The sequence below is a fragment of the Ursus americanus genome, chromosome 21 (genome assembly GCF_024610735.1).
Source record: "Ursus americanus isolate L20-20 chromosome 21, mUrsAme1.1.p, whole genome shotgun sequence".
In the NCBI taxonomy this organism is placed as follows: Eukaryota; Metazoa; Chordata; class Mammalia; order Carnivora; family Ursidae; genus Ursus; species Ursus americanus.
This window is the reverse complement of record NC_142147.1, coordinates 11,374,397-11,399,405: the sequence shown is the minus strand read 5'-3', so window position 1 is coordinate 11,399,405 and position 25,009 is coordinate 11,374,397. Positions and strand designations below refer to the sequence as shown.

General features: G+C 39.0%; 2 protein-coding genes across 7 annotated transcripts in view; one reads left to right on the top strand and one right to left on the bottom strand.

Moving 5' to 3' along the window:
- Nucleotides 1–24,083, bottom strand: part of FTO (FTO alpha-ketoglutarate dependent dioxygenase) — a 369,186-nt gene extending 345,103 nt beyond the window's left edge. For 2 of the 3 annotated variants that reach the window (XM_045806805.2, XM_087870428.1), the window contains exon 1: nt 23,904–24,016. In XM_045806805.2, the coding sequence (XP_045662761.1) occupies nt 23,904–23,948 (45 nt within the window). In that variant the 5' untranslated portion in view covers nt 23,949–24,016. Of the gene's footprint in view, nt 1–23,903 lie in introns of all 3 variants that reach the window. The other variant, XM_045806806.2, reaches the window with a different exon arrangement.
- Nucleotides 24,084–24,245: 162 nt separating this feature from the next.
- Nucleotides 24,246–25,009, top strand: part of RPGRIP1L (RPGRIP1 like) — a 121,276-nt gene continuing 120,512 nt past the window's right edge. For 3 of the 4 annotated variants that reach the window (XR_006781297.2, XM_045806803.2, XM_045806802.2), the window contains exon 1: nt 24,246–24,311. The gene's annotated coding sequence lies outside the window, so the exon portion shown is untranslated. The remainder of the gene's footprint in view (nt 24,312–25,009) is intronic. The other variant, XR_006781298.2, reaches the window with a different exon arrangement.

Here is a 25,009-nt window from a genome sequence, read left to right as displayed (position 1 = left end):
AAAAAATAATAATAATGGGATACACTGACTGATGAACTCTTCCAAAGGCCTATGCCCACTTTCATTGTAGTTAAACTCCATGATAAATGCGTCTGTAAAATACCTCTGCAGATTATTCCACAACAGGTGACAGTTTACTGAGTGTCCATTTTGTCCGTTTTACACTAGGGCAGGTACTAAAACTACAACAGATGAATGGAAACCCAGTCCTTGTCTTCAAGGTCTCACCAACTAGTCAAGCAAACAGATAAACAGGTGTAGTGAGATAAAAGCTAACAAGTGTATAAAACCGAGGACTGGGGAATCAGAGAAGTCTCAGAGAAGGTGGCATTGGAGGAAATGCTTGCATTTTCTCCTTTCCTAGGTGCTGGTGAGATGGGAAGAGGGGGGGTCTGGGGAGAGAAGGGTTTCTGTAAAGACACAAAGGCTTGTGTCTCCAGGGAAGCAGCACCTTCTCACAGCGGGAGGATCAGGTGTGAGGTGGCCGAGGTGAGAGGGTTGGGGCAGGGGTCGGCCACAGATCATAAATGAGACTGAAACAAGAGGAACCTCATCTGGCAAGCCCAGGGGTCTGAATTTTAACATGCAGCCAGGAGCAAATCTCTGAGAAATTCTAAACAGTGGAGTGACATGGCTACTTCATACCTTTCAAGATGGCAAGAAAGAACTTGATGGAAGGGAAACAGCAGGCTGAGTGAGGGCCTAAGGCCTGAACACAGGGTCGGCATCAAGGGGAAGAGATGAAAGAAGGAAAGACGTTAGGACAGAGGCCAGGACTTGCTGACCAACTGGATGAGGAGCAGGAGAGAGAAGGGCTGCCCTCCTTTTTCTAGAAGCCCCTCCCTACATCTTCCCAGAACTCTATCGCTCCTTCCCTTAGTTCTGTCTGCTGAAAAGAATCCTCCACTGAGAGCTCTTCCCTGACAACCCAAAGGACTCTTATCCTCATACTCCGCTTTTTCTTCATAACATTTAGAACCACCAGAAGTAGATATTTGTTTTCTTATTTACTTTCTACCTCTCCCTACAGCATTTGAGCTCCATGAAGACAGGTGCTGCTTGCCCAGTTCATGGCTATGTCCACAACCTAGGACAGGGCCTGGCACATAACAAGGGCTCAAAAAATATTTGTTAAGTGAGTGAATGAATGAGTGACCAGGAGAGAAGGAAGGAGGGAGAAGGCAGGCCACTCAGATTTGTGGATTGAGTGTGTGACTAAAATGGGATATTATTGAACTAAAATCAGGATAATGGGCAGGGCAGAGTAGAAATGCAAAGATCAACGGTTTTGAGTTTTAGAATATTTTATCTGGCCAAAGACTGCACTATGATAAATCTTTAATAAGTCTTTCCTGCTAAGAAAAAAACACAAAAGCGACCAAGAACTACCTGCGGAGGTCCTGCAGTACTTTTCAAGCAAGATCTCCTTTCTTCCTCAGCACAATGTTAGTACGCCTAATTCTAAGATCGTCTGAAGACACGGAGACTGAGGGGCTCACGGACTTACCCAAGGAGACACAGCTGGAAAATGGCAGAAGCGAAACTAAAATTCACGTCTCTGGACCCCTGCTCCATCTACTACACAGCACTCGAAGCAAACCAAATTTAGTCATCAGAACTTTTCATACACTTTAAGAACACTGTTGGGTTTTCCCTCCTCCTTCTCCACTCTGGGATGATTTTTAATTCAGAGTTTCAAATTTGTAAGAGATGGCTTTGGCTGCCATAATTTTCTATATCCAAGAAATATACTGCCTGAGACTGACTTCTGAAGTCTCTACAACTTAGTCCCAGTCAATTAAACTCCCTGTGTTTAAATTTCTTTACCATAAGAGGAAAAAAAGAAAGTCGTAAATGAGATAATTGTCACCCACCACCGATATCCCCCCTTCTGTATTTGAAATTTCAATCCATGACTCACGAATCACATAAACGGACCTCCCCATCCCTTTGCAACATCACACAAAGACCAGAGTAGACGTTTCATCCTGTCAGCTAACCCCAGGTACCACTGGGCTGGCGTCTCATCCCTTAAACCAATGGCCGAAAGCTGACAGAATACGCAAGACAGGGCTGAGTTTGGCTGGCAGAGCCGCTGAGATCTGCGTCGTAGTATCGGAAACTCAGACCACAGGAGAAAACAGTTCACTTCTTTCACCGTGGCAACAGATTCAACCTCTTGGCCCTGTGGAAGCCATCTGAATACATTTAACCAAAAGGAAAATGGAAAGAGAGAGAGAAAGAAAGCAAAGAAGAGGGAAAACTTCCTATCTCCTGAATGAAGAGATATTCAGCACTCGGATTTTTTATGCACATTTGATCATGCCGTTGACAGCCCTGGAAGTTAAGTAATATGGACTGCTGCACAGAGGCTTCAAACCTTGATGGAAACCAATGGCAGGCTCCTTCTGACAGTCCAATAATGACAAGCACGTTGCAGGCCAATGCCCGTCATTCACCAACATCTCCAACCTGCTCCAACTGCTGCACAGCGACTAAGTGGAGGGTCAGAGGTTAAGCTCCAAGAAGCCAGCAATGAAGGGCAACTGTCATGCACCAGTGCCTATCGTGAAGCGGCAAGGAGTGGCTGTCTCCTCCAGAACATGCAAAACGTTCTCATTCTGTCCAGGCAGAGACACATCTGAAGGTCCTAAATGAGACCATTGCCAATTCATGAAGCTCCAAACTGACAGCATGCCATTCAAGCTGTCTCGGATTTGACTTTTTTTCCTATTTCAAATCACAAATGCATGCAAAGTATACAGTTAAGCATAACTCTTCAGCCATGGTTTTAAGCATGCTATGCTTCCAGACACATACACATTCTCAGATCCTAAAAAAAGGAAAGAAAACGCAAAATTAATTTTTCTTCTTACGGAGTCTCTAATAAAGTATATAATTCAACATGGCACAGAAGAACCCTGGTGTCAGTTTTCTAGAAAAGTTCACAAATGTGTACAAAAGAAAATCATCTTAAAAAGGACTCATTTCATCTTAATATTATCATATTACTATGAGAGCGTAAGAATATAACTATGTATGTAGAAATTTACTGAACAAATACAATATAATCTTAGGTACTCAGTAATTTATCAATACACTTTAGAATTTTTTTTACAAGACTATCACTCACAAATTATTCAGGGTTTCACATATGACACAATACATCCTTCCACAATTCTAAGTTTGAAAGCTTGTTTTTTATGTAATGGAATTACATGACCCCACTCAGGTATGTGTATTAATATGTATTAACAGAGATTTCATCTTTATCAAGTAAAAAGAAATGTTTCGTCTTATTTAGAAGCCATGTGATTGTCACTTAAAAGTGACTGGCTAGGATTAAGAATTAAGTTGGACAGGTCTTCTTATATCCTTTTCACCAACAATAGGATTTCTATCCACAAATAGAGCCATAAGTGGCCCTCATCAGAGACAGCCTTTAGTGGAATGAACTTGAAAATGAACCTTATATAAAGGTGTTGGCCTATACCAACTACAGCACTAACATCACTCTTTAAGCCCTGATCACTATCACCCGCCCTGCCTTAAATCAGCCTGGGGAGAGGAGATAACCTACCAACTATAGGAAACAAAGCCAAAACACCCCATCATTAAAGCCTGTACAGACTGAGGTCAACCAATTGCCCCATGCTGTAGCAACAAGAACACAGCTGGTTTCTAACACAAGAGATTCAGAAAACCAAACACAAGTTATTTTAAGTAATGTATGAGCACATATCAACCTTCCATTCTCAAGCAAAACCAGAAATTATGGTGTCTAAACCCAGATTACTATACGTAGTTCTGATCAAGAGAAATATCGCAAGCCACAAGTACTTACTCACATACTATTGGGACAACTACTTGAATAACATTGTTCAAAATAAAGTAAGTGAGCATTCTGCAACATAAGAGACTTGATAAGCATGTGAATTGTGAATATGAAATGACTTCTCTTTCCTGAAGGATAATTTCAAGAGGAAAATTCCTTACTTCATATTCAGGCAGATTTGGTACACAAAATCACAAAGACTGAATTCAGAGATAGGAACTTCTTCCCCAAATCCTTTTCTTTTAGACCTGAGTTGCAAACCTCAAAGCTTAATGTGAACCAATACAGGAGAAATAAAAGAATGTACTTCTTTAAACACCCCTAGAGTCCACTAATGACATTCATATTCCTACAGGGTAATACAGAACAAAAAATTTAAATGCCTTCAAAAACAAGTTAGCTGATCAATTAGTCACAGATGCATAAGGAGTAACAAAAGTAAGCCAAAAATTTAGGAGAGGCAGATCCCAAGAAAAACTTCACGTGGTTAAGCCCAATGCTCAAATTATGAAAATACCAATAAGATCTACACTGAAGGAAAAAGAGGGTGTGGCGCCTCAATCTGTTCTGTCAACCTCAGATCCCAAGAGCTAGGCTAAATTCCCTCCTCGGGCCTTCCTGCTCTGTGACTTTGCATGAAGGGGTCCCCACTTCATCCTTTCACGCAGATGACACATAGATGGAGAAGTTGCTTGGACATCAACTTGTGGTCATAAAACCCATCCTTCATTTCCCCTCTTCAAAATATCTTGGAGCCCAGGGCTGCCTGGGGTTGGGGGAAGGGGAGGGGAAGAGAATGGCAGTTGGTAGGAATAAGACAAAGCATGTAGGCACATTCATTCTGAGTTAGATGAAGCTGAGCAGGACAGTTTCTCATGAATATTCAAAAGGAAGAGCAAGCCTTCATATCCAGTATCTCTTACCCGGGACATAGTAGATACTCAATAAATATCTGAGGAATGCACTGATGCATGAATTCCTCCATACTCCTTTTCAAACTTTCTTCTGGGTTGACGCACAATGGGAATGCACCAGAATGGCGTTCTCTTGGAGAGAAATACATCTGATTCGTATCCCAAGAGATCAGGAGGTCAACTGCTATGCTCCACTTTCCCCATTCACTCACTATCATCCCCTTCCATATATCCCAAATTTCGCTACCTAAAAGATTCGCCCATGTATATATTCAGCAAGGTTTTTTTTTTTAAGTTGCTAAATTCAGTCCAAATTTGATTTCAGTCAAATCAGTGACTCCTGCTATTTCAACTGTTCCACAGATCAGCGGAGATGAGCAGAATTTCCACAGTGGGAGTTGGGATCGAGAATGTGGCCTCAACAACTGTATCCTGTAGCTGTTCCAGATAGTCCCATTAGACCGAGACAAAGGTTCTTCTCCCGCCTCTTAACATTAGACTTTTTGTCAGGCCCTCAGTGATATGACGACACAGCATCTAATTTTATCTTTCTTTTGTAAATGAAACCAAAAGGCTCTATGCTTTCTGTTCAAATAATTTTAGAAACACTGCTACATGCTCACGGTGGTGGAGGGTGGAGAATAAAGCTCAATGGAGGGACTCCTCTTCTCTCTGTCTGATTCTATAAGGCGAGATGCTTCGATGAAGTGCCGAAGAGCTTTGAGATCATCAGCTTAGACATATGACGTAATCCAAGGAGGTGTCCTGCTTTCCCTCTCTCGGCTGAACAAAAGCCAGACACACTCATTTTACCATATTCATTGTACACTGAGCTGTTCAGTGCAAGGAGTACCAGTTGCCTCCAGGTCATGAAATAATACTAAAAACTTTATAATCATTCATTGATTTCGTTTTCAGCATACTATATCATTTGAATCCAATGGGAGCATAAAGAGCTATTTGTGAGGTCAACCACGGTACAGACAGATGCTGACATGCTATTGATGGCAAGGTGGAAAGAAATTGCTAAATACAGCAGATCAATACCTCGTTTCACTGTTACAGCCTTCTGCAGACATAAAATATATATCTTTACAGCTACAAAAATAATAATAATGAAAGTGGGAGATAAATGCTTCCCTCAAGGTAAACTATTTGATTAGCTAAGGGCAAAGGTGACAGCAGCAGTTACACTAAAGTAACTTTATAGTCTTAAATAAAAACAGGAGGAAGAGCAGTAGATGAAATGCCAAAATGAATCGGGACACATGGGTGATTCAGATACAACTCTTTTAAAAAACACAGTCATAGGCAAAGGGCCACCAAAATCTAAGATTTTCCTACAGTCCACAAATACAGTTTCCTGAGATCTATTTATCACATGGTTTTACACAAAACATTTCTAAACAAAGTATTTTCTGTTGCTGATGGAGAACAAACAGAGTACTGAGGGATAAATAAATGTTCTATAAAGCATGAAAAAAAAAAAAACTTCCAGTTTATATACACTTCCATTTCACAAGAAATGTTGAGAGCCAACCATACCTTTAGCACCTTGCTAGAAATATAAGATAAAAAAATTTATAACGTGGTTCTTGGCCAGAGGGAGCTTATCATCTCTCCAGGGAAAAGAGAATTACAGAAAACACTGACAGATATAAGCGATAGTAAGATGCCATATTTAAAATGACCAAATGTCAAGATGTAGGGTACCATACCCCAGTAAGTATGCCATATGCACACTTACTGTTGTTACCACACATTCTGACAGGAAATAAGGTCGGCAAGGAAAGAGATGAAAGAAATAATCCTCAAAAGTTTCATGAAAGAGGGAGAACTCGAGGCAATTCCTCAGGGATTGGTGGATCTAATGGAATATCATCAAATTAGTTTTCATTTCTCGGATTTGAAACTTGTTTTGTAAATCCCCGTAGTTTGGGCTTAAAAACAACCAAACAGAATTTACCATCAATTATCTGAAATACAAAGTCTCACAGGAATCTTTAAAAACAGCCTAAAGGGTATCTTTATTTTCAAAAAGTTATGCCCACTTTTTCTAGCTGCAATGAACTCCAAAACACGGGGGTGGAGGGCAGGGGAAGGGTACCGCACGCTCTATTAGAAACCACAACACTGAAATGTCAGGGGTAACATGAAGCCCTTCAACGAATATTATTCTAAAAGAAAATATTTCATAACTACACAAAAATCTACTCTCAATCACTCTGCATTTGTATGGCATTTAGCAATTTAAAATCAACCTGTTAATCTAAGACTGACTTATCAGATGGCATTCATTTCCCCAAAAAACATGGACAATCTTAAGTAAGAGACAATGATACAGTACCACCCCCCATAGCAATAAACAAAATAAGTTAAAAATTAAAAAAAAATCTCAGTGCAAGAGAAGCAATGAAATTGTAATGTAACTATAACTGAAAGGGAAGAGATAATCATATATTTATTTTTCCTCCAAATAAGAATTTAGAAGAAAAAAAAAACTGCTCTAAGACTTATAAAAATGGAAAAGAATTTCTATCAACTTTATAATTTGCTATCAATTTATATAAATTACACTAGCTTTCCAGCCTTTATTTGGAGAAAAAATGTGTTTTCAGCGTTCTACAGAGGAAATGTGATTGAACCAAAAGGCTGAAATCCTCAAGCAATGCATATCCATTTCACCATGTGATGATGTAGCTGTCTAGGGCACCCCAAGTAAACTAGAAGCTTTTTTTTATCCTAGTAAACTAGAAATCCTATAAGTGGGTGAAAGACTCCTAGGTCTTAGTATACTTAAGGCTTTCTTAGTAATGAGCATTTGAAAATTAAGTCTCAGAAAACATTCAATCAATCAATATTTATTATCTGTCAACAAAGTTCTGTGCTAGATATTTCAGAGCATATGTGTGTGTGCACGTGCACCTGTGTATTCTTAATAGTTTCTCCGTGTGTGTGTGTGTGTATTTTTAATAGTTTCTCTGCCAAAAAAACTTGATACTCTATTGGGAAGTAGAGTTAGTAGAGTAGTGGATAAGATAAGAATCCTAAAAGCTTTCTACTTTAAATGATATTTGTATCTACACAGCATTTTTAGGGTTGTGCTCAAGACTCTGCACACACCGGAGTAAAAAGATAAAATATAACCTGTCGAACTAAGGAAGGCGTAGAAATACTGAGTGATAAGTGCTACAAGAACATGCACAAATTGTTATAGGAACAAAGAAAAAAAATTATTTTTAAGATTTTGAAATGCTTCCCATATTTTAAAAAAAGGAAATAAATGAACTAAGTATTTATCTCAAGCATTTAATAAAATAATAAGTAGTTTAAACAAAGCAGAAGAAAAAATATTGAGGTAAAAATTAATGAATTAGCATAACAAATTCAAGAGATAGTTTTCAAAAATACACAACAAGCAAATATAATCAAGTTTTGAAGACAGTACACGAATACAGAAAGCTAAAATTTTAAAGGAGATATAAAAAATGAACATGGACGTTTTTAATTATAAAACTGCACAACTCTACCTTATAAGCCAGAGAATGCTATGTTCAGTGCCATGCCAGTAACTACGAAACTTCAATTTCTGAGAAAACATAATGACAAAAATTTACTCAAAAGGAAAAAAAAGCAATATATAAGACCAGTAACTAGAAAAGATCTTGGAACAGTTATCCAAAAATTACCTTCCCCAATATCACATGAAGAGTTTTACAAGTCATTTAGTTCAAACATCCAAGGGAAAAATAATTCTGATGCTTTTTAAAAGGCTCCAGACCACAGGAAGGGGAAAATGGTACAATTCATTTTGTGACACAGGCTTATCTATGATACCAAAACTTGACAAAAGAAAGCACAAAAAGGAAAGTTTCCCAATATTTTAACAGGTAAATATCTTAACCTCTACCATTAGCTTATCCTCATCACCCAAAAGAGCTTTATTAAATTTTACTAACTGCAGTCTGAATTATAACAATAACATGTATATTAAATATGCTTCACTTGAGATTCTGATATATCCTGTGGGGGTACTACCATCCAGCATCCTGAATAATCACTACTACAGACCCATCCTGCTTTCCTAATTGAAATACTAAAAGGCTGAATTTAGTAGTATGTTAAAAAGCCAATATAACATGACCAAGTAGAATTTATGCCAAGGAACCAATATTAGAAACTATATTAGTAGGTTATATTCTATCAGTAAAAGTAAAGACATTTACCATCTAAATAAATGTCAAAAATATATTCAACAAGAATTCAACCTCAGTCCCTAGTAAAAAAGTAAACTAAAAATCAAAAATTATTGCCAACCACCATCATTATACTTACTACTAATATCCTAAAACATAACTAGCAAAAGCATGACTATCTGCTATCGCCTTTGTTTGGAGGTTTTAGATGATGTGATAACACAAGAAAAAAAAAAGGAGAGCAGAGTATAATTACTGAAGGGTGAAAGACCAAATTATATTTGCAGATGATTAAATTACCTACCTAGTATATACCTAGAAAACCCAAGAAAATCAAACCAAAAAATATCATTCTATCTTCTGGCCAATTACAATAACAGCACACAAAATAAGCTTTCTCATATACCACTTAAAAAATATAATTTGAAAATAACCCATTTGAAAATAACCCAAAAATATAATTTGAAAATAACCCAAAAATAGCAATAAAAAATGTAAACTATCCAATAATAAACCCAAAAGGTAATAAAAAATACTTAATCTAATAAAATTGCATAACATTCTGGGAACATAAAAGAGAGCTTAAATAAATGAAAAGACAAATAATGCTGCTGAATCAGAAAATTTTTTACCATAATTATTTCAGTTCTTCCCAAATTAAGTTATAAATTTAATGCAATAACAACTAAAATAACAAAGGGCTGATGTACCCTTTGTATCTGGAAAAATTGTTGTCTTCTCCATACAAAAGAAGAGCCAAGGAACTTCTGAAACAAAGAATAGCCATGGAGGTCTTGTAGTGCCAGAAATTGGAAGGTATCATAAAACTCTGGTAATTAAAACGGTATATCAAGAACAACAGACAAAACAAAAGAAACAATAAAAAAAAATTAAAACAGACCAAAAAAGCAGATCTGAGTATTCTCACATTCAAATTAGTCAATTAATGCGGGGCTAAACTCATTAACCATATGGGAGGAAAAAGTTAGACATCTACTCCAATTCATATACCAACTAATTTCTCAATGTATTAGAAGAATGATATGAAAAATTTTAAAACACAAAATAACTAGGACATGCAAATGACTAATCTGATATTTAGGTGGGAAAAGTTTCCCTAAAAGATGAAAAACTTTTGAATAACAAAAATTCAAAAGCAAAAGGCAGGCAAGAAACAAACTGGGAGAAATATTTCCATCACTTGATTAACAATAATATCCCTGATCTATGAAGTGTTCTTACAAGTCAGTAAGAAAAGATAAACACACATTAGCAAAATGAACAAAGGCTATATAAAGAAATCACAACAGAAATATAATTTTAGCCAATAAACACAGTGAGAAGGAATTCAACCATATACTTAGTAATTAAGAAAACACAAATTAGTTCTACAATGAGCTCCTACTTCATCTCCAATGTCAAATATTTTTACTTTATGATAATTCCCAGTGCTGGAGAGGATGTAACAAGTATATATTCTTAGGTATTGCTTATGAGAGTAGAAACTGGCATTCCCTCTCTGGGTGGCAATTTGACAATGCAAACCAAAACTCTACAAATGTTAACCTGACAATTTGCCTTCTTTTAATTTATCCTGTGGAAAATACCAGAGGTTCACACAAAGATTTGTGTCACTGAAAGATAATTTATAATAGCAGGGAAAAAATCCATAAAATGAAATATTAGATAATAAAAATCCATATGATGAAATACAGTACAGCTTTCTTTTAAATACCTTATATAAATATGTATCACAAAAATATTTTAGATAAAACTGGGCTCATAGTATATTGTACATATAATAGGCACAATAATAATACAGTACTTTAACAAATGCACCAATATACAAATACAGTGGTTACCTCTAGAAAATTATAGGCTTTTTTCCCCCTTTTTGGTATTTTTCTGTATTTTCAAATTTTTCTAATATAACAAACTATCATATATCAGGAAAAAATAATAGTTTAAATAAGAAACGCTTAGCTGTCTTATATGCCACACATATTGGGGTCATACATTTACAAAGCTATCTTTCATTAGCCACATGTTAAAAATAATTTCATTACCTACAGTCACACCTCTGGTAATAACAAGAGCTAATGCTTATAAAACACTGATATATACCCAACACTATTCTAAATACATATATTAAATCATTTAATCCTCACAATTATTATTTTCCCCATTTTACAGATGAAGTTGAGGCTGAAGGAGATGAGGTGACTTGCCCAAGATCACTCTGCTAATAAGGAGGGAAGCTAGGGGGATAACAAGGCAGACTGGGTCCAAAATCCACACTCTAAACCACAACAGGCTACTGTCTCTCCTGATAAGCTATACTCTAAAGCAACAAGACTGATTTATAATATAAATGTCAGAACATAAACAATCGAATAAGCATATCCCCGTTAAAGTAGTCTCCAGGGGAAACCATACATATCCAAAAATGTGGTCACTGATCAAAACGTTTTTTGGAAATCCTTCCTTTGACTGTCTCCAGGGGGCAGTAAACAAGTCTCCCGCGAGAAAAGATGAGATTTCTTCCCAACAGCTAGGAATCACTGAGATGGAAGTCTTAAAGTGTGATTAAGCTGCACAGTTCCGCTTTTGGTAACACTTCAAGAAAAATCGATGAGGCTGATTTTACTAATACACCCATAACTGATATCCGCTCCCAGGAACTACATTCATAAGTGGATTTCACCATTTGCTATTCATAGCCCTATGGACCTACTTGAGCCGAAGTCCTCAAAGGCAAAATTGTATCTTATTCATCCTTGAATCTCCAGCCTCTAACACAATTCCTGTCACACAAAGAGTACCAATTAAGTATTTCTGAATGAACTCTACCGAGAATGCCATACAAATGCACTGAGCAATGAAATACAGGAGAATAAATAAAAATATTGCCAACAGGGCATCTGAGTCTGTATACAGATAAACATATAATGTAGGCAGAAACTCTAATGGAGAAAAATGGAAATTTTATGGAGGAATTCCTATAATTAAGGAAAACAGAACTCAGTTTTTAACAGGTCTTCTTATAATAATTCCTAGCTGTTGTCATTTCACAAAACACAAGGAGGGGGAGTAGATCTGCCTCATTGTCTAAAAAGCAATCTACTGAACCAAGGATGCAGAAATAACCATAAACTTTCTCAGACAACGATGCAAAAACACATCTGCTACACAGAAGACACCAGGATGCATCCTGCCTATGGGTTCAATCGACAAAGCACAACGTGGTGCCTGAAATATAAATCAAAGAACCTTACATCCCTGGTACTTATTGACATTTGCTACCTGCAAATTTCTAATATGTGCAAGATGGGCCTATTTTTATTTACGGCACAAACCACAGACTGAATGTAAAACAAGATGCTTAATAAATCCAGAGGAACATAAAACACCAGCATAACTCAGACAGCAAGACAGACAGTCACTCCTTAATTAAGTGGGTGATGTTCTGTTTAAAACAAAAAGACAACCCTGGGCTATAGCTAAGATTAAGCACTCAGTGTTGCGAGGGAAACGCCAACCATTTTCAGGGCAGAGGCTTTAAATCATGAAAAATAAACCATCTAATAGTCTGTATTCAATAGTAAGTAGACAGTCAGGACACAGACTGATTTGGATTAACACATTTTCAGTTATAACAAGTAATTTTACAGAGGATTAGTATCTTGATGGTCTGATCAATATGCGGCACCGCTGCTATTACAGATGAAGAGAAAATTGCCCCTCTGGTAATAAAGTGTGTGTGTCTTCGTTCTCCTTCATTTGCTGAGTCCATTACTGTAATGGTTCCAGCATTAACAGCTGGGGCAATTTAAGCAGCAGGGGTCTGATGAATTTAAAAGCTGGGCACACTGGCTACTCATCCTTTCCTCCCTTGCAGTCTGCATATGCAACGCCTCTGCCTGGCTGCTTCCACAGCGAGGACCATGTTTTATGAGAACAATGACTCCGATTTCCCAATTACTGTCTCATTAATAGTGTGACCAGTCAATAATGTGACTAAAACAAAAAGTGCTCGCAGCACATTGGCTGCTGATGAGGCAAAAAAAAAAAAAAAAAAAAAACCCTGCACACTATTTCCCTAAATAACAAGATTGACATGACAACAGGCTAGAGGCCTCGTAAACTGGAATGTTTGCATTCATTTGTCCGGTGCTATTCTCAAGCAAAAACAAAACAAAATAAAAACAGAACGTTCGTGCTGACAGGAAAAAAAAAATTTCGTCAGCAAAATGTTCCGTCTTCTGTTTTTAAAAAAAATGGCCAACTGGAAAACACTGAGATAATGGAGTGCTGTGCATAGAAACAGAAAATCCATATTAATACAGCCTTGAGACTTTAATCACGCCCAACTCAGCAGAGAGAGGTAAGGCGGCCACATCAGCCCATTTTATATGATTATTAGAGAAATGCTGGCCCTTGAGGCTCAGCCTTGAATGATCCAGTCACTAAATGAAGGAGCCAAAGGGCAGACCTAGAGCTAATGCAGTCAGAGCTCCGAATTTTCTGATCACGAACAGTTATGAAAACATTCAGGCCCTGGCAACACATCTCCTCCTCAGACCAGATGCAACATAATTTGGTCCTTCAGACTGAGTTTTCTACTTGGTTTCTACCAGCCGTAAAGGTCTCGACTGCCACTTAGCCATATGGCCATTCTTTCACAGCAAGGAAGGCATGGTCACTTTGCAAGCGCGTCATTTCCAAAGCTACAGAGCAAATCGATGACGCGCATGGCAGCAGGACAGATGCTCAGAGCACAAACAAAAATGCAAGCCTAGTCAAGGGTCAGCTTTCAAACATGCACTGGCCTTGCAGACAAACACAGTACCAAGCACGAAGGCTTGGAAACAAGTTGCTACCAATTCAAGTCTTCGTCACCTGAACATTTCCTGATCCAACCCAAGAGTCCCCAAGATTCCTCCCGGCTTACACTGGAAAATCCACTGGTGAGACAGGCTTGTAAAATAAGACAAAATCAGAAGGTCAAGTGAATGTGGTTAGCAGAACTCTAAACCCACCTCTGAACTCTTTCTTTCTTTAAGGTTCCAAAAGTACCATCTCAACTGTAAAGTTCTTGTCTTTTAGAGGTTAGAAAAACACACTTAAGTATAACTTTATCAAGAAATCTACCATAATAAACTAACAACTATAAACTACACTAACCCTCGAGGGTAAATGAGCATCTTAAATTTGAAAGAGAGCACTAGAAAACAATTGCTGGCAGTTGCTAAGCATGTGTTGAAAAGAAGAATCCTTTTTCTCAAAACTGATACCTATACCTACCCCAATGTCAAGTAATTTAAAATCCATGAAGTACTTAACCCTTTTCCATTATTTCTTTCAGATTCTGGTTTCAGCTCTCACTAATGGAAAGCCTAATGACCAACAACAGGTGATGCTTTGGGGAATTCATTCATTCATTTGATAAATATGTATGGAACACTTACTACGTGCCTGGCACTATGTTAACCGCCAGGGATAGAATGGGGAATAACAAAACTAACCAGACAGGGTCTCCACTTTCCTGAAGCATACAGTCTAAACAGCAATAACTGTATTGCCAAACTTAGCCACAATAAAATCCAATCGACAGCCGGGGAGCCGGTATGATAATTATTAAGGGTCACACATAACCTGTATCAGACACTGGAGGCTCTCAACCATTCAATCTTTAACACATACCTATAAATGTCTCTTACGTGCAAGACACTCTGCTAGGTACACTAAAGAGATGGAAAGATGAGTCGACCACCAATGCTATCTTCAAAGAAGCAAATGGTTGTTTAAAGTGTCTAGGACTTTTCTCAAATGGCAAAGTTAGTTTTCAGAACCAACACTAACATGGTTAAGAAACAGACCTGGAAATAATATAAAGTAACAAGAATTCACAGTGACTCAATGGTTTAGCTAGTTGACTTTCCAAGGAAGGTATATAAAGTGGTTTGGAAACCATGAACAAAAAAACTAACCCTTCTATCTAGAGAAGGCAATCAAAACTACCAAATGGTGATTAAAGGTTGACCCATATGCTAGAAGAGACATCAAGCAAAAAATAAAGACATCTGGGGAAAAAAAAAATCAGAGTAGAATCTGCCAGGAGAAGTTTTAATTTTTTAGGTCCCTTGGTCATTGGCCACCACCAAAAATGTTCTACATTTAGTTTCCTAAGTTAGCAACAGATACACTGGCAAAATAATTCAATGGCAAACTGGAAAAATAAAAATAAATAAATAAATCTGAAGTAAAAAGACCTAATGAGTACATACATAAACAACAAACTTCCTTTTATTCAGTTATTATATTTATAACTCACTAGACCATGTAAGTTAAGGTTTATCTTATTAAATGATATTAAGACAATTGCCACCAAAACAGACTTTTTTAATGATTTTTATTTGAAACAACAAGTTCATTCTGGATATATTCCTTCACTGATAAAAATGTACATTACTTAAAATTATTATGTTCCTATTAAATGTATATAACCCTCTCAGTAATAAATCTAAACGGTTCGATTTTCAGTATTTTTTAAAAAGATGATCTTACCCAAGACAACATAGGAACTTTTGAAACTAGCTTGGACTTCAACATCCATGCCTTTTCACTCCATGACTAAAGAACAGTTCTAATACCCTATCGAAATACCAACAGCATTTTTCAAAGAATTAGAGCAAAGATTCCTAAAATTTGTATGGAAACAAACAAACAGAAAAAAAAAAAAAAAAACTCCCAAATACTCAAAGCAATTTTTTTTAAGATTTTTTCATTTATTTGGGGGGAGGGGAGGGGCACAGGGAGAGAGAGAGAATCCCAAACAGCCTCTGCACTGAGCAGGGAGCCCAATGCAGGGCTCCATCTCAGAAGCCTGAGACCATAACTGGAGCCAAAACGAAGAATAGGACGCTGAACCAACTGCGCCCCTCAGGTGGCCCTCAAAGCAATCTTGAAAAAGAAAATCAAAGATGGAGGCATCACAATTCCAGATTTCAAGTTAAACTACAAAGCTGTAGTAATCAAAACACTATGGCACTGGCACAAAAACCAGATATATAGACAAATGGAACAGAATAGAAAGCCCAGAAATAAACCCACAATTATATGGTGAATTAATATTTGACAAAGGAAGCAAGAATATGCAATGGGAAAAAGACAAGTCTCTCCAACAAATGGTTTTGGGAAAACTGGACAGCAACACGCGAAAGAATGAAAATGGACCACCTTCTTACACCAAAAATAAATTCAAAATGGATTAAAGACTTAAATGTGAGACCTGAAGGGGATTAAGAGAACAATTACCATGATGAGCACTGAGTAATATATGGAATTGTTGAATCACTATAATGTACACCTGAAACTAACATAACACTGTGTTAACTATACTGGAATTAGAAAAAAGAACACGTCTAATATTTCTGAACAACTTCTAAAGGAGTCTCAGGCCTCTCATAATCATACATCCTTAGACCTTAGGAAGGAATTTCATGACCCCAAGACCAGGTTAAATCGATCTTCGGAATTCCATGACCTCCATAGCACATTATATCCTCCTTACTCCCATGTCCCACTTCCATGATAAAACTCACCGCTCTACTGTTGGTATGTAATTACTGCATTTCATGGAAAGGCAGACAGTTCTAAGGAACCAAAACTGCCATATTTACCCACGTGCCCCCAGTCCCAGGTATGCTATGTGGCACTTAACCAGATTCCTCATCTGAACCACAGAACACAGAAAATGTTTTAAAAGACTATTTTCTCAATTCTCCCAAGAGGGGTACATAATTTACACTATTTGGGATGCACAGGAGAGAAATCAGTGGAACTCCAGGTGAAAAAATCTGTCCAATTAGACAGCTGATATAAGTGTACTGGATGAATATCCCGAACATAGGCTAAAACATCCACGGGGATCAGATAGGTGGTAACTATAATGCCGATGACATGACGGCGTTAACAACTACTTTTATTTTTAATATGTGCCAGGAATGTTCTAGGTGCTTTACATATATCTCATTTAATCCTCACCATGACCATAAATATCACAATTTTACAGAGGGAGAACCCAAGGTTCGAAGCAATGAAGCTGCTTGCCCAAAACAGTGACGGAGCAGGACTCCATTCCAGAGCCTACCTCTCCAGCCCCATACTGTAAACTGCTAACGGGCAAAGCTGGAGGGTGGCAAAATGGAAAGTCCGTTTCCCCTCTAAAGGGGCAGCCACCATTCAGCTTCAGTTAGTGCAGCGCATGCTCAATGTTGCCAGAGTCTAGTTTTTCAAGAAAGCTAGACATCCAGATGTTTATCTCCACTTTGTATTAGAAAATAATTCAGAAACTTTCAGACCTAGTTTGGGCCAAGTAAAACACATCTACAGGCAGGATGAATATGTGAGTAGTAAATGTGTGATCTCTAATGCCCTTAATACTGCAAAAATATACATGCCAAAGATGCATAATGTGGTTCCCCTCATAAGGAAATAACAGACAAATAAGAATACTGGGATAGCATACAAAACAAACAGCCTGTACTCATCCCAAATGTCAACAATGCCTTACTCATTCCAAATGTCAATGTCATGAAAGAAAGCATGAGGAACCAAATTAAGGAGACCAGATTAAAAGGAGGTTAAAAGAAACCTGACACATGACAATTACAGGTGATGTGTGGTCCTGGAGTAGAACCTGGGCCGGGGGGGGGGGGGGTCCGGGGGAAAGAAAAAGCTATAAAAGATATTACTAAGACAATTAGCAAACTTTATATATGGACTTTGGAATAAGAGTATTTTATCAATGTTAACTTTTCTAAATGTGACAATTCACTATGTTTCTATACAACAAAGTATTCTTGTTATTAGGAAAGAAATGCTGAAGTATTCAGGGGTAAAGAGGATTGAGGTCTCCAACTTCCTCTGTAATGCTTCATTAAAAAAATAATAGGGGCACCTGGGTGGCTCAGTCAGTTTAAGTGTCTGCCTTCTGCTCAGGTCATGATCCCCGGGTCCTGGGATCCAGCCCTGCTTTTGGGCGCCTGCTGAACGGGGAGCCTGCTTCTCGCTCTCCCGCTTCCCTGTCTGGAGCTCCCTCACTCTCTAATAAATAAATAAAATCTTTAAAAATAATAATAATAACAGTGGCTCATGTGTACATATAGGAAGAGAAAGTAAAAAAGCAAATGTGGCGAGATGTTAACAAGTTGTGAATCTGCATGATAGGCCTGTGAGAGCTCTCTTTCTACCCTTGCAGCTCTTCTATGAATTTTAAATCATTTTAAAATAACAAACGATGTCACCTGTGAAAAACAAAAGTGTGGGGGCAACCCTGTATCAGTAGAGGGCCCTTTGGACAGCTGAACTCATTCCAAGCCACACCTACTGTGTCTTTGGCACAGGTGCCAAACTCATCACACCGGATCCTCACAGCAACCCACCCAAGAAGCCGTGCTTGCCTCCATCTTCTGGCTGGAGAAACTGAAGCACGGTTTCTGGGCTCCAACCCTCCAACCCAACAGCAAGGACATTTTAAAGGCGGTGGTTCGCACTGAGGCGACCAAATACCTCGGGACCATGCCACGATATGCCTTACAAGAAAAGTTCATTGTAAAAATGCATCAATATACCTTGGTGCGTTCTTAGGCTTTAACATAGATTAAATAAACATTATCGGGAAAAGCTAGATAACATTTAGTCCAGCCTCTGCATTCACCCTCCAGACCTGGACACTGTATAAAAGTCTATAGCATAAGCAATCACAAGAGGAAAACACAATCTACATTATTTCAAAGAGAAAAGAAAAACCAAAAGTAATATTACCCATTATGGGGATGATCGAGTTCAATTTAAAAAGCAAACAAGAAATCTTTGTGACCTTGGGATAGGTAATGATTTCATAGATGTAACACAAAAATCATTAATCATAAAAAGCAATATCAATAAATTAGACCTTCATCAAAATTAAGTACTTTCGCTTTTCAAAAAACCACTTAGTAAACTAAAAGCCCAGAAAACTATGTTCACAGTACATACCATTGACAAAGAAATTACATTTAGAAGACATAAACAACTCATAACATTAATATTAAGAAGACAACCCAACCCGGAAAATGGGCAGAAGATTTGGACAGACACTTCACAAAAACAAATATATACATGGTCAATAAACACATGAGAAACTCAGCATCATGACACGTTAGGGAAATGAAAATCAAAACCACAGTGAGGGGCACCTGGGTGGCTCAGTCGGCTAAACATCTGCCTTCGGCTCGGGTCATGATCCCGGGGTCCCGGGATGGAGACCAGTGTCTGGCTCTCTGCTCAGTAGGGAGCCTGCTTCTTCCTCGCCCTCTGTCCTCCGCCCCCTCCCCACTCATGCTCTCTCTCACGTGCTCTATCTCAAATAAGTAAATAAAATCTTTAAAACTAATTTAAAAAGCCACAATGAGATACACCTCACACCGACCAAGATGGCTATAATCAAACAGACAGTAACAGGAGGTGACCGGTATGTGAAGAAATTGGAACCCTCCAGCATAACTGGCGGAAACGTAAAATGCTGCATCCACATTGGAAAACCATGTCTCGGCCCGCTCAGGCTGCTGTAACAAAATGCCACAGACAGGTGGCTTATAAACAGCCGGAATTCAGTGCTCACAGTTCTGGAGGCTGGACGTCCAAGATTTAGGTACCAGGGTGGTCGGGTTCTGGTGAAGACTCTTCCAGGTTGCAGATTCCAAACTTCTGGCTGTGTCCTCACATGGCAGAAGGGATGAGGAGCTCTCTCAGGCCTCTTTCACAAAGGCACTAATCCCATTCCTGATCACCTCACCACCTCCAAAAGGCCCTGCCTCCTAATAGCATTACCTTGGGGATTAGGACTTCAACATAAAAATGCTGGGAGGACTCAAACATTCAGACCAAAACAAGCAGTTTCTTAAAATGTTAAATACAGATTTACCATGTGACCAGCAATTCCACTCCTAGGCCTCTACCCAAGAGAAAGGAAAATATGTGTCCGTATAAAAAGTAGAATATGAATGTTCATAGCAGCATTTGTCATAATAGCCAAAAAGCATAAACAACCCAAATATCCATCAGCTGGTGAATGGATTAAATAAAATGTGGTACAGTCATACACTGGAATACTGTACTATTTAGTAACAAACAGGAACAAAGCATTCATACATGCTACAACATGGATGAACCTCAGAACATGATGCTGGTTGAAAGAAACCAAACACAAAAGACCACATATTGTCTGACTCCATCTACATGAAATCTCCAGAAAAGGCAACTTTTGAGAACAAAGAATTGATTAGTGGATGCCTAGGGATAGGAGGTGGGAAGGAATACACATCTTCTTTGGGGGATGATGGAAATGTTCAAAAATGAAATTATGGTGATTATTACACAACTCTGTAGATATTCTACAAATCACTGAATTGTACACTTAAAAGAGCTGCGTTGTATAGTACGTAAGTTATACCTCAAAAGCTTTTTAAGAAAGATACTCAACCTCGTTAGTCACTGAAATGTAAATTAAAGCCACCATGAGATACCACTACACAGCCACTAGAATGGCTAAAATTTTAAAGACTGACAATACGAAGTATCAGTGAGGACAGGGAACAACTGGAATTCTCATACACAGCTGATGAAGATATAAAATGGTGTACTGTGTGTGAATAACATCCCCAATTTTATGTCCAATCTTAACCCATGGTTGTTGTAAATGTGATCTTATTTGGAAAAAGGGTCTTTGTAGATTTAATTAAACTGAGGCTCTTGAGATTAAGATCATCCTGGATTTAGGGTAGCCCTAAAGATAATGACCGGTGTCTTTCCTAGAGAAAGGAGAGGGAGATTTCACACACACACACACAAAACACTGAGAAGATGGCCATGGGAACACAGAAGCCAACTCAAGTTATGCTGCCCAAACCAAGAAATCTCAGGGGTCACCAGAAGTTAAAAGAGGCAAGCAAGGATTCTCCTCTAGAGCCTTCAGAGGGACCATGACCTGTGAAAACCTCCCATCCAGACTTACCTTTAGAACTAAGAGAGAATAAATTTCTGTTGTTTTAAGACACCAAGTTTGTGGCAACTTGCTCAGGCAGCCCTAGGAAACTAATGCAAATGGCCGAATCACTTTGGCAGTTTCTTATAAAGCTAAACAGCTGAGCAATTGGAATCCTGAGTGTTTATCCAAGAGAAACAAAGACTTATACGTGAATGGTCACAGCAGCTTTTTTACATAACAGCCCCAAACCAGAAACAATCCAAATGTTCTTGAGCAACAGGTGAATGAATTAACAAGATGTGGTAGATCCACACGGTAGGCTATCAGTCAGCAATAAAAAGGAATGAACTACTGATACACAGGACAACATGAATGAACCTCAAAAATCTCAGAAATGCTGAGTCAAAGTACAGACTCAACAGTACATACTGTTAGTTTCCATTTATATGAACTTGAAAATACAGACTCATCTATGGTGACAGAAAACATTATTGATAGTTGCTTGGGAGCCAAGGTGTGGAGACACTAACTGCAAATCAAGAGGAAATTTCTAGAAGGGATTGAAAGGTTCTCTGTCAACTATGATGGTGGTGTCGCAGGTGTACACACCTGTCAAAACTCATCAAATTGTACACTATAAATGGGTGCAAATTATTGTACATAAATTATACCTCAATACAATTGATTAGAAAATAAGAAAGGAAGTCATGAGTAACTGACCACTTTGTGTGTAAGATTTAAAACTTAATTGCCTATACTTTGTTCTAACCAATAATATGTTCATAAGCAAATTTTAATTACGTATCAAAGGACATCTTTAAAGTAAACAGGAAGACAACTTGCTCTATCAATTCAAATGTTTCACATGTTGAAAATGGAAAAAAGCTTTGAGTCAGAAGACCTGGTTCTGAGCCCTAGTTCCACAGCAACCAAGTGGCCTTGGGCAAGTAATGATTTCTTCAAGCCTCAATTTCCACATCCATCAAATGTGGATGACATGAGTCACTATCTCACAGGCAAAGGGTAAGGTTTCAGTAGAGTAAAAGCTCCTTTGTGCAGGGATTCTATCTTAATTCATAATCCCAGTGTCTAGCAAATAACAGATGCTCAATAAATCAACAGAATGAATAACATAAATGTAAAGCTAAAAGGTGAGAAAGACATCATACACAACGCCATCGGGTGACATTTATCTCTTTCTCTGCACTGTTATAGACTAACGCAGAAAGATCCTGCCCTCTCTGAATCCATCTTTACTATACTGTCCATATAACAGGCAGACTCTAGCATGAAAACTTCAGGTCCCTGGTGAAACTTTCTTATAACTCAGGTCATTATAGGACAGATTTTACATATTTTTAAAAGATTTTATTTATTTATTTATTTATTTATTTATTTATTTATGCGAGAGAAGAGTGAGAGAGAGAACGAGAGAGATTACAGAGGGAGAGGGAGACGCAAACTCGCCACTGAGCAGAGAGCCCAATGCGGGGATTGATCCCAAGACACCCAAGATCATGACCTGAGCCGAAGGCAGACGCTTAACCCACTGAGCCCACCCAGGAGCCCCCAGATTTTATATTTTAAATCCATAGAAGTATTGCCCTAAGACAAACTCACTCGGATTCTAAATTCTACAAGAGCAAGAATTGTGTCTGTTTTAGTTACCATTGGTCCTCACTTCTAATATTTGCCTAATACAGAGTAAGAAACATAAGAGCATGTGTGAAGGCTATGCAACCAGATAAAGCAGGAAAGAGGGCCTTTTAAGAAGGCCAAAGTGGCTGATGGGTAGAGAGCAGGGAGAGTGTCATGTCCCATGAGGCTGTAGAAACGAGCAGGGTCGAAACCATGCAAGACATCGTAGGCCACGTAAAGTTTTCTCTTTCTCCTAAGAGCAACAGAATGTCATGGAAGATGTTTAAACAGGTGGCTGGCATAGGAGGGAGAAAGGAAAGGGACATGATTAGATTTGAACTTTGAAAATATCACTCTCCATAGGGTGCAAAAGAGACTGGCTAGGTGGAAGAAAGGGGACAAAGGAGTTGTTAGGGTGTAGAGTAAGTGTAGACCAATATGGAGACTATTACAACATCCATTAAGGAGATAATGGAAGCTTGGTCCAAGGTGGTGGAGGCAGAAAAAATGGACAGGTTACTGACATATGCAAACAAACCAACAGGACTTGATCTGGGGAGTGAGAGAAAGGAAAACACTCAATTCTTCTGAACCTTAAGTCTTCATCTGTAAAACAGGACTGTTGATACTCCATCTACATAATATCTCGCAAGCTTCTATGGTAAGAACATGATACAATATAAATTTTACGAACTGCATGCGGAACCTGACATGTAATAAATGCTATTAAAAAAAAAAAAAAAGAAGTAGCTATAGATGTTATTAGTACCATCCATGGAATGGCAACTACCAGAAGCTAAACCCCAAAGGTAGAAAATAGGATTGTAGTTAGATTCATATTCGCTGTGCTGAAGACACAGGACACAAACTGAGACAACTGTTCCAAATAAACACATCTGACCGCACAGATACTCCATCTGAACCAATCTCAGTCCTCGAAAACCATTACTTAAGAGAAAGAACAACTGTTATAATTAGAGTCATCTGAGAGTCCGGTAAACTGAGGCACCAGGGTAGCTACAAATTTGACCAAGGAATGAGGTGCAGAAGCAGGAAAAGGAAATGGGTGTCGTGATTCTCATTGGTGAGCAGATCCAACGGGACTAGGCCTGCATCCTTACCAGCATGAATGTATATCCCCCAATGTCTCTGGTTCCCTTACTGACAAGGCCCTGTCATCCCTTGGCTTAAGGCCGTGCGTCCGCTTGCCATGCAACCAAGCCCTTCCGGTTCCCGGCCTCTAGCTACAAGTGCACGAAGGACCCCAGCCTCCGGAGAGGCCGACATACCTTAGCTTCGCGCTCTCGTTCCTCGGCGGTCGGGATCCGCTTCATGCTGCCGCTACAGTCGCCTTCGCCACTGCTAGCCGCGTAGATCCCTCTCCCTGGACCCCGCCTCCTGCTTGTAGTTCTCTCGGCGTCCTGCTCCCGCCCAGGGCCATTCTCCGTCAGAGCCATGAGAACTACCATTCCCAGGATGCAAGGCGGCGACGCTCGAGAGCGCCTCGGGGTTTGGGGCACGAGAATTTCCCAGGGCCGACAGCTACGCAGAGAACGGGCGGGCTAGGGCTGCAGGAAAACTACATTTCCCAGGAGGCAACGGAGCCTGCCATGTTTTTCCCGTGCTCCTCTCGGCCAGCCGCCCAACACGCCGTCGGCGCTATAGCAACGGTAACTAGCCGCGGGGAGAGAGTGGCGGTGAGTACTCTGGGGGAGTCGAGGGGGACGCAGGTGGCCCACCGTCTACCTGCAGCACGGGTCAGGGTCTTGGGGTCGGCTCTACGCCTAGAGAAAGCACTAGAGTTCTGCTCGCGTGAAAAGCAGCCCCGCATGAGACATTACATCCTCAGGCCTGATTCACAGCCCGCCCATTATCCCGACGTCCAGCACCGGTTTGAAATTTTATATCCCAGCCTTAAACCCTAGCTGATGAGAGTTGATGCTAATTGCCGTGCCTATCCAAGTCCTTCTTTAAGTAGAAGAGCACATAAACACAGTTCTTTCATTAGCCTTGGGTTAAGAGTTGGTTGGTAGACCCTTAAGCTTCCTGAATGGCCTATTGTTTGCTTAATTATTTATAATTACTTTTTTATTGTCTGATTATCCCCATAGCTTATTAACTACGTAAAGGCGGGAATTCTGTTTACCATTTTAGTCTCAATGTCAGGTATTCATTTAATCATTTAGTAAATATTAATCTTGGTGCCCATCTTGCCCCAGACACTGTTCCCTACCGCTGTGAATAGGACTGATACCCATCTCGAGATGCTTATACTGTATTAGTGGAAACAAACTAGTAATGAGGTAGTAAACAAATAAGATAATTTTAGGTAGAGATGATTGCTGCAACGGAAATAAACAGTGATGAATTTGGGAGGAAGCGTACTCTAACACAG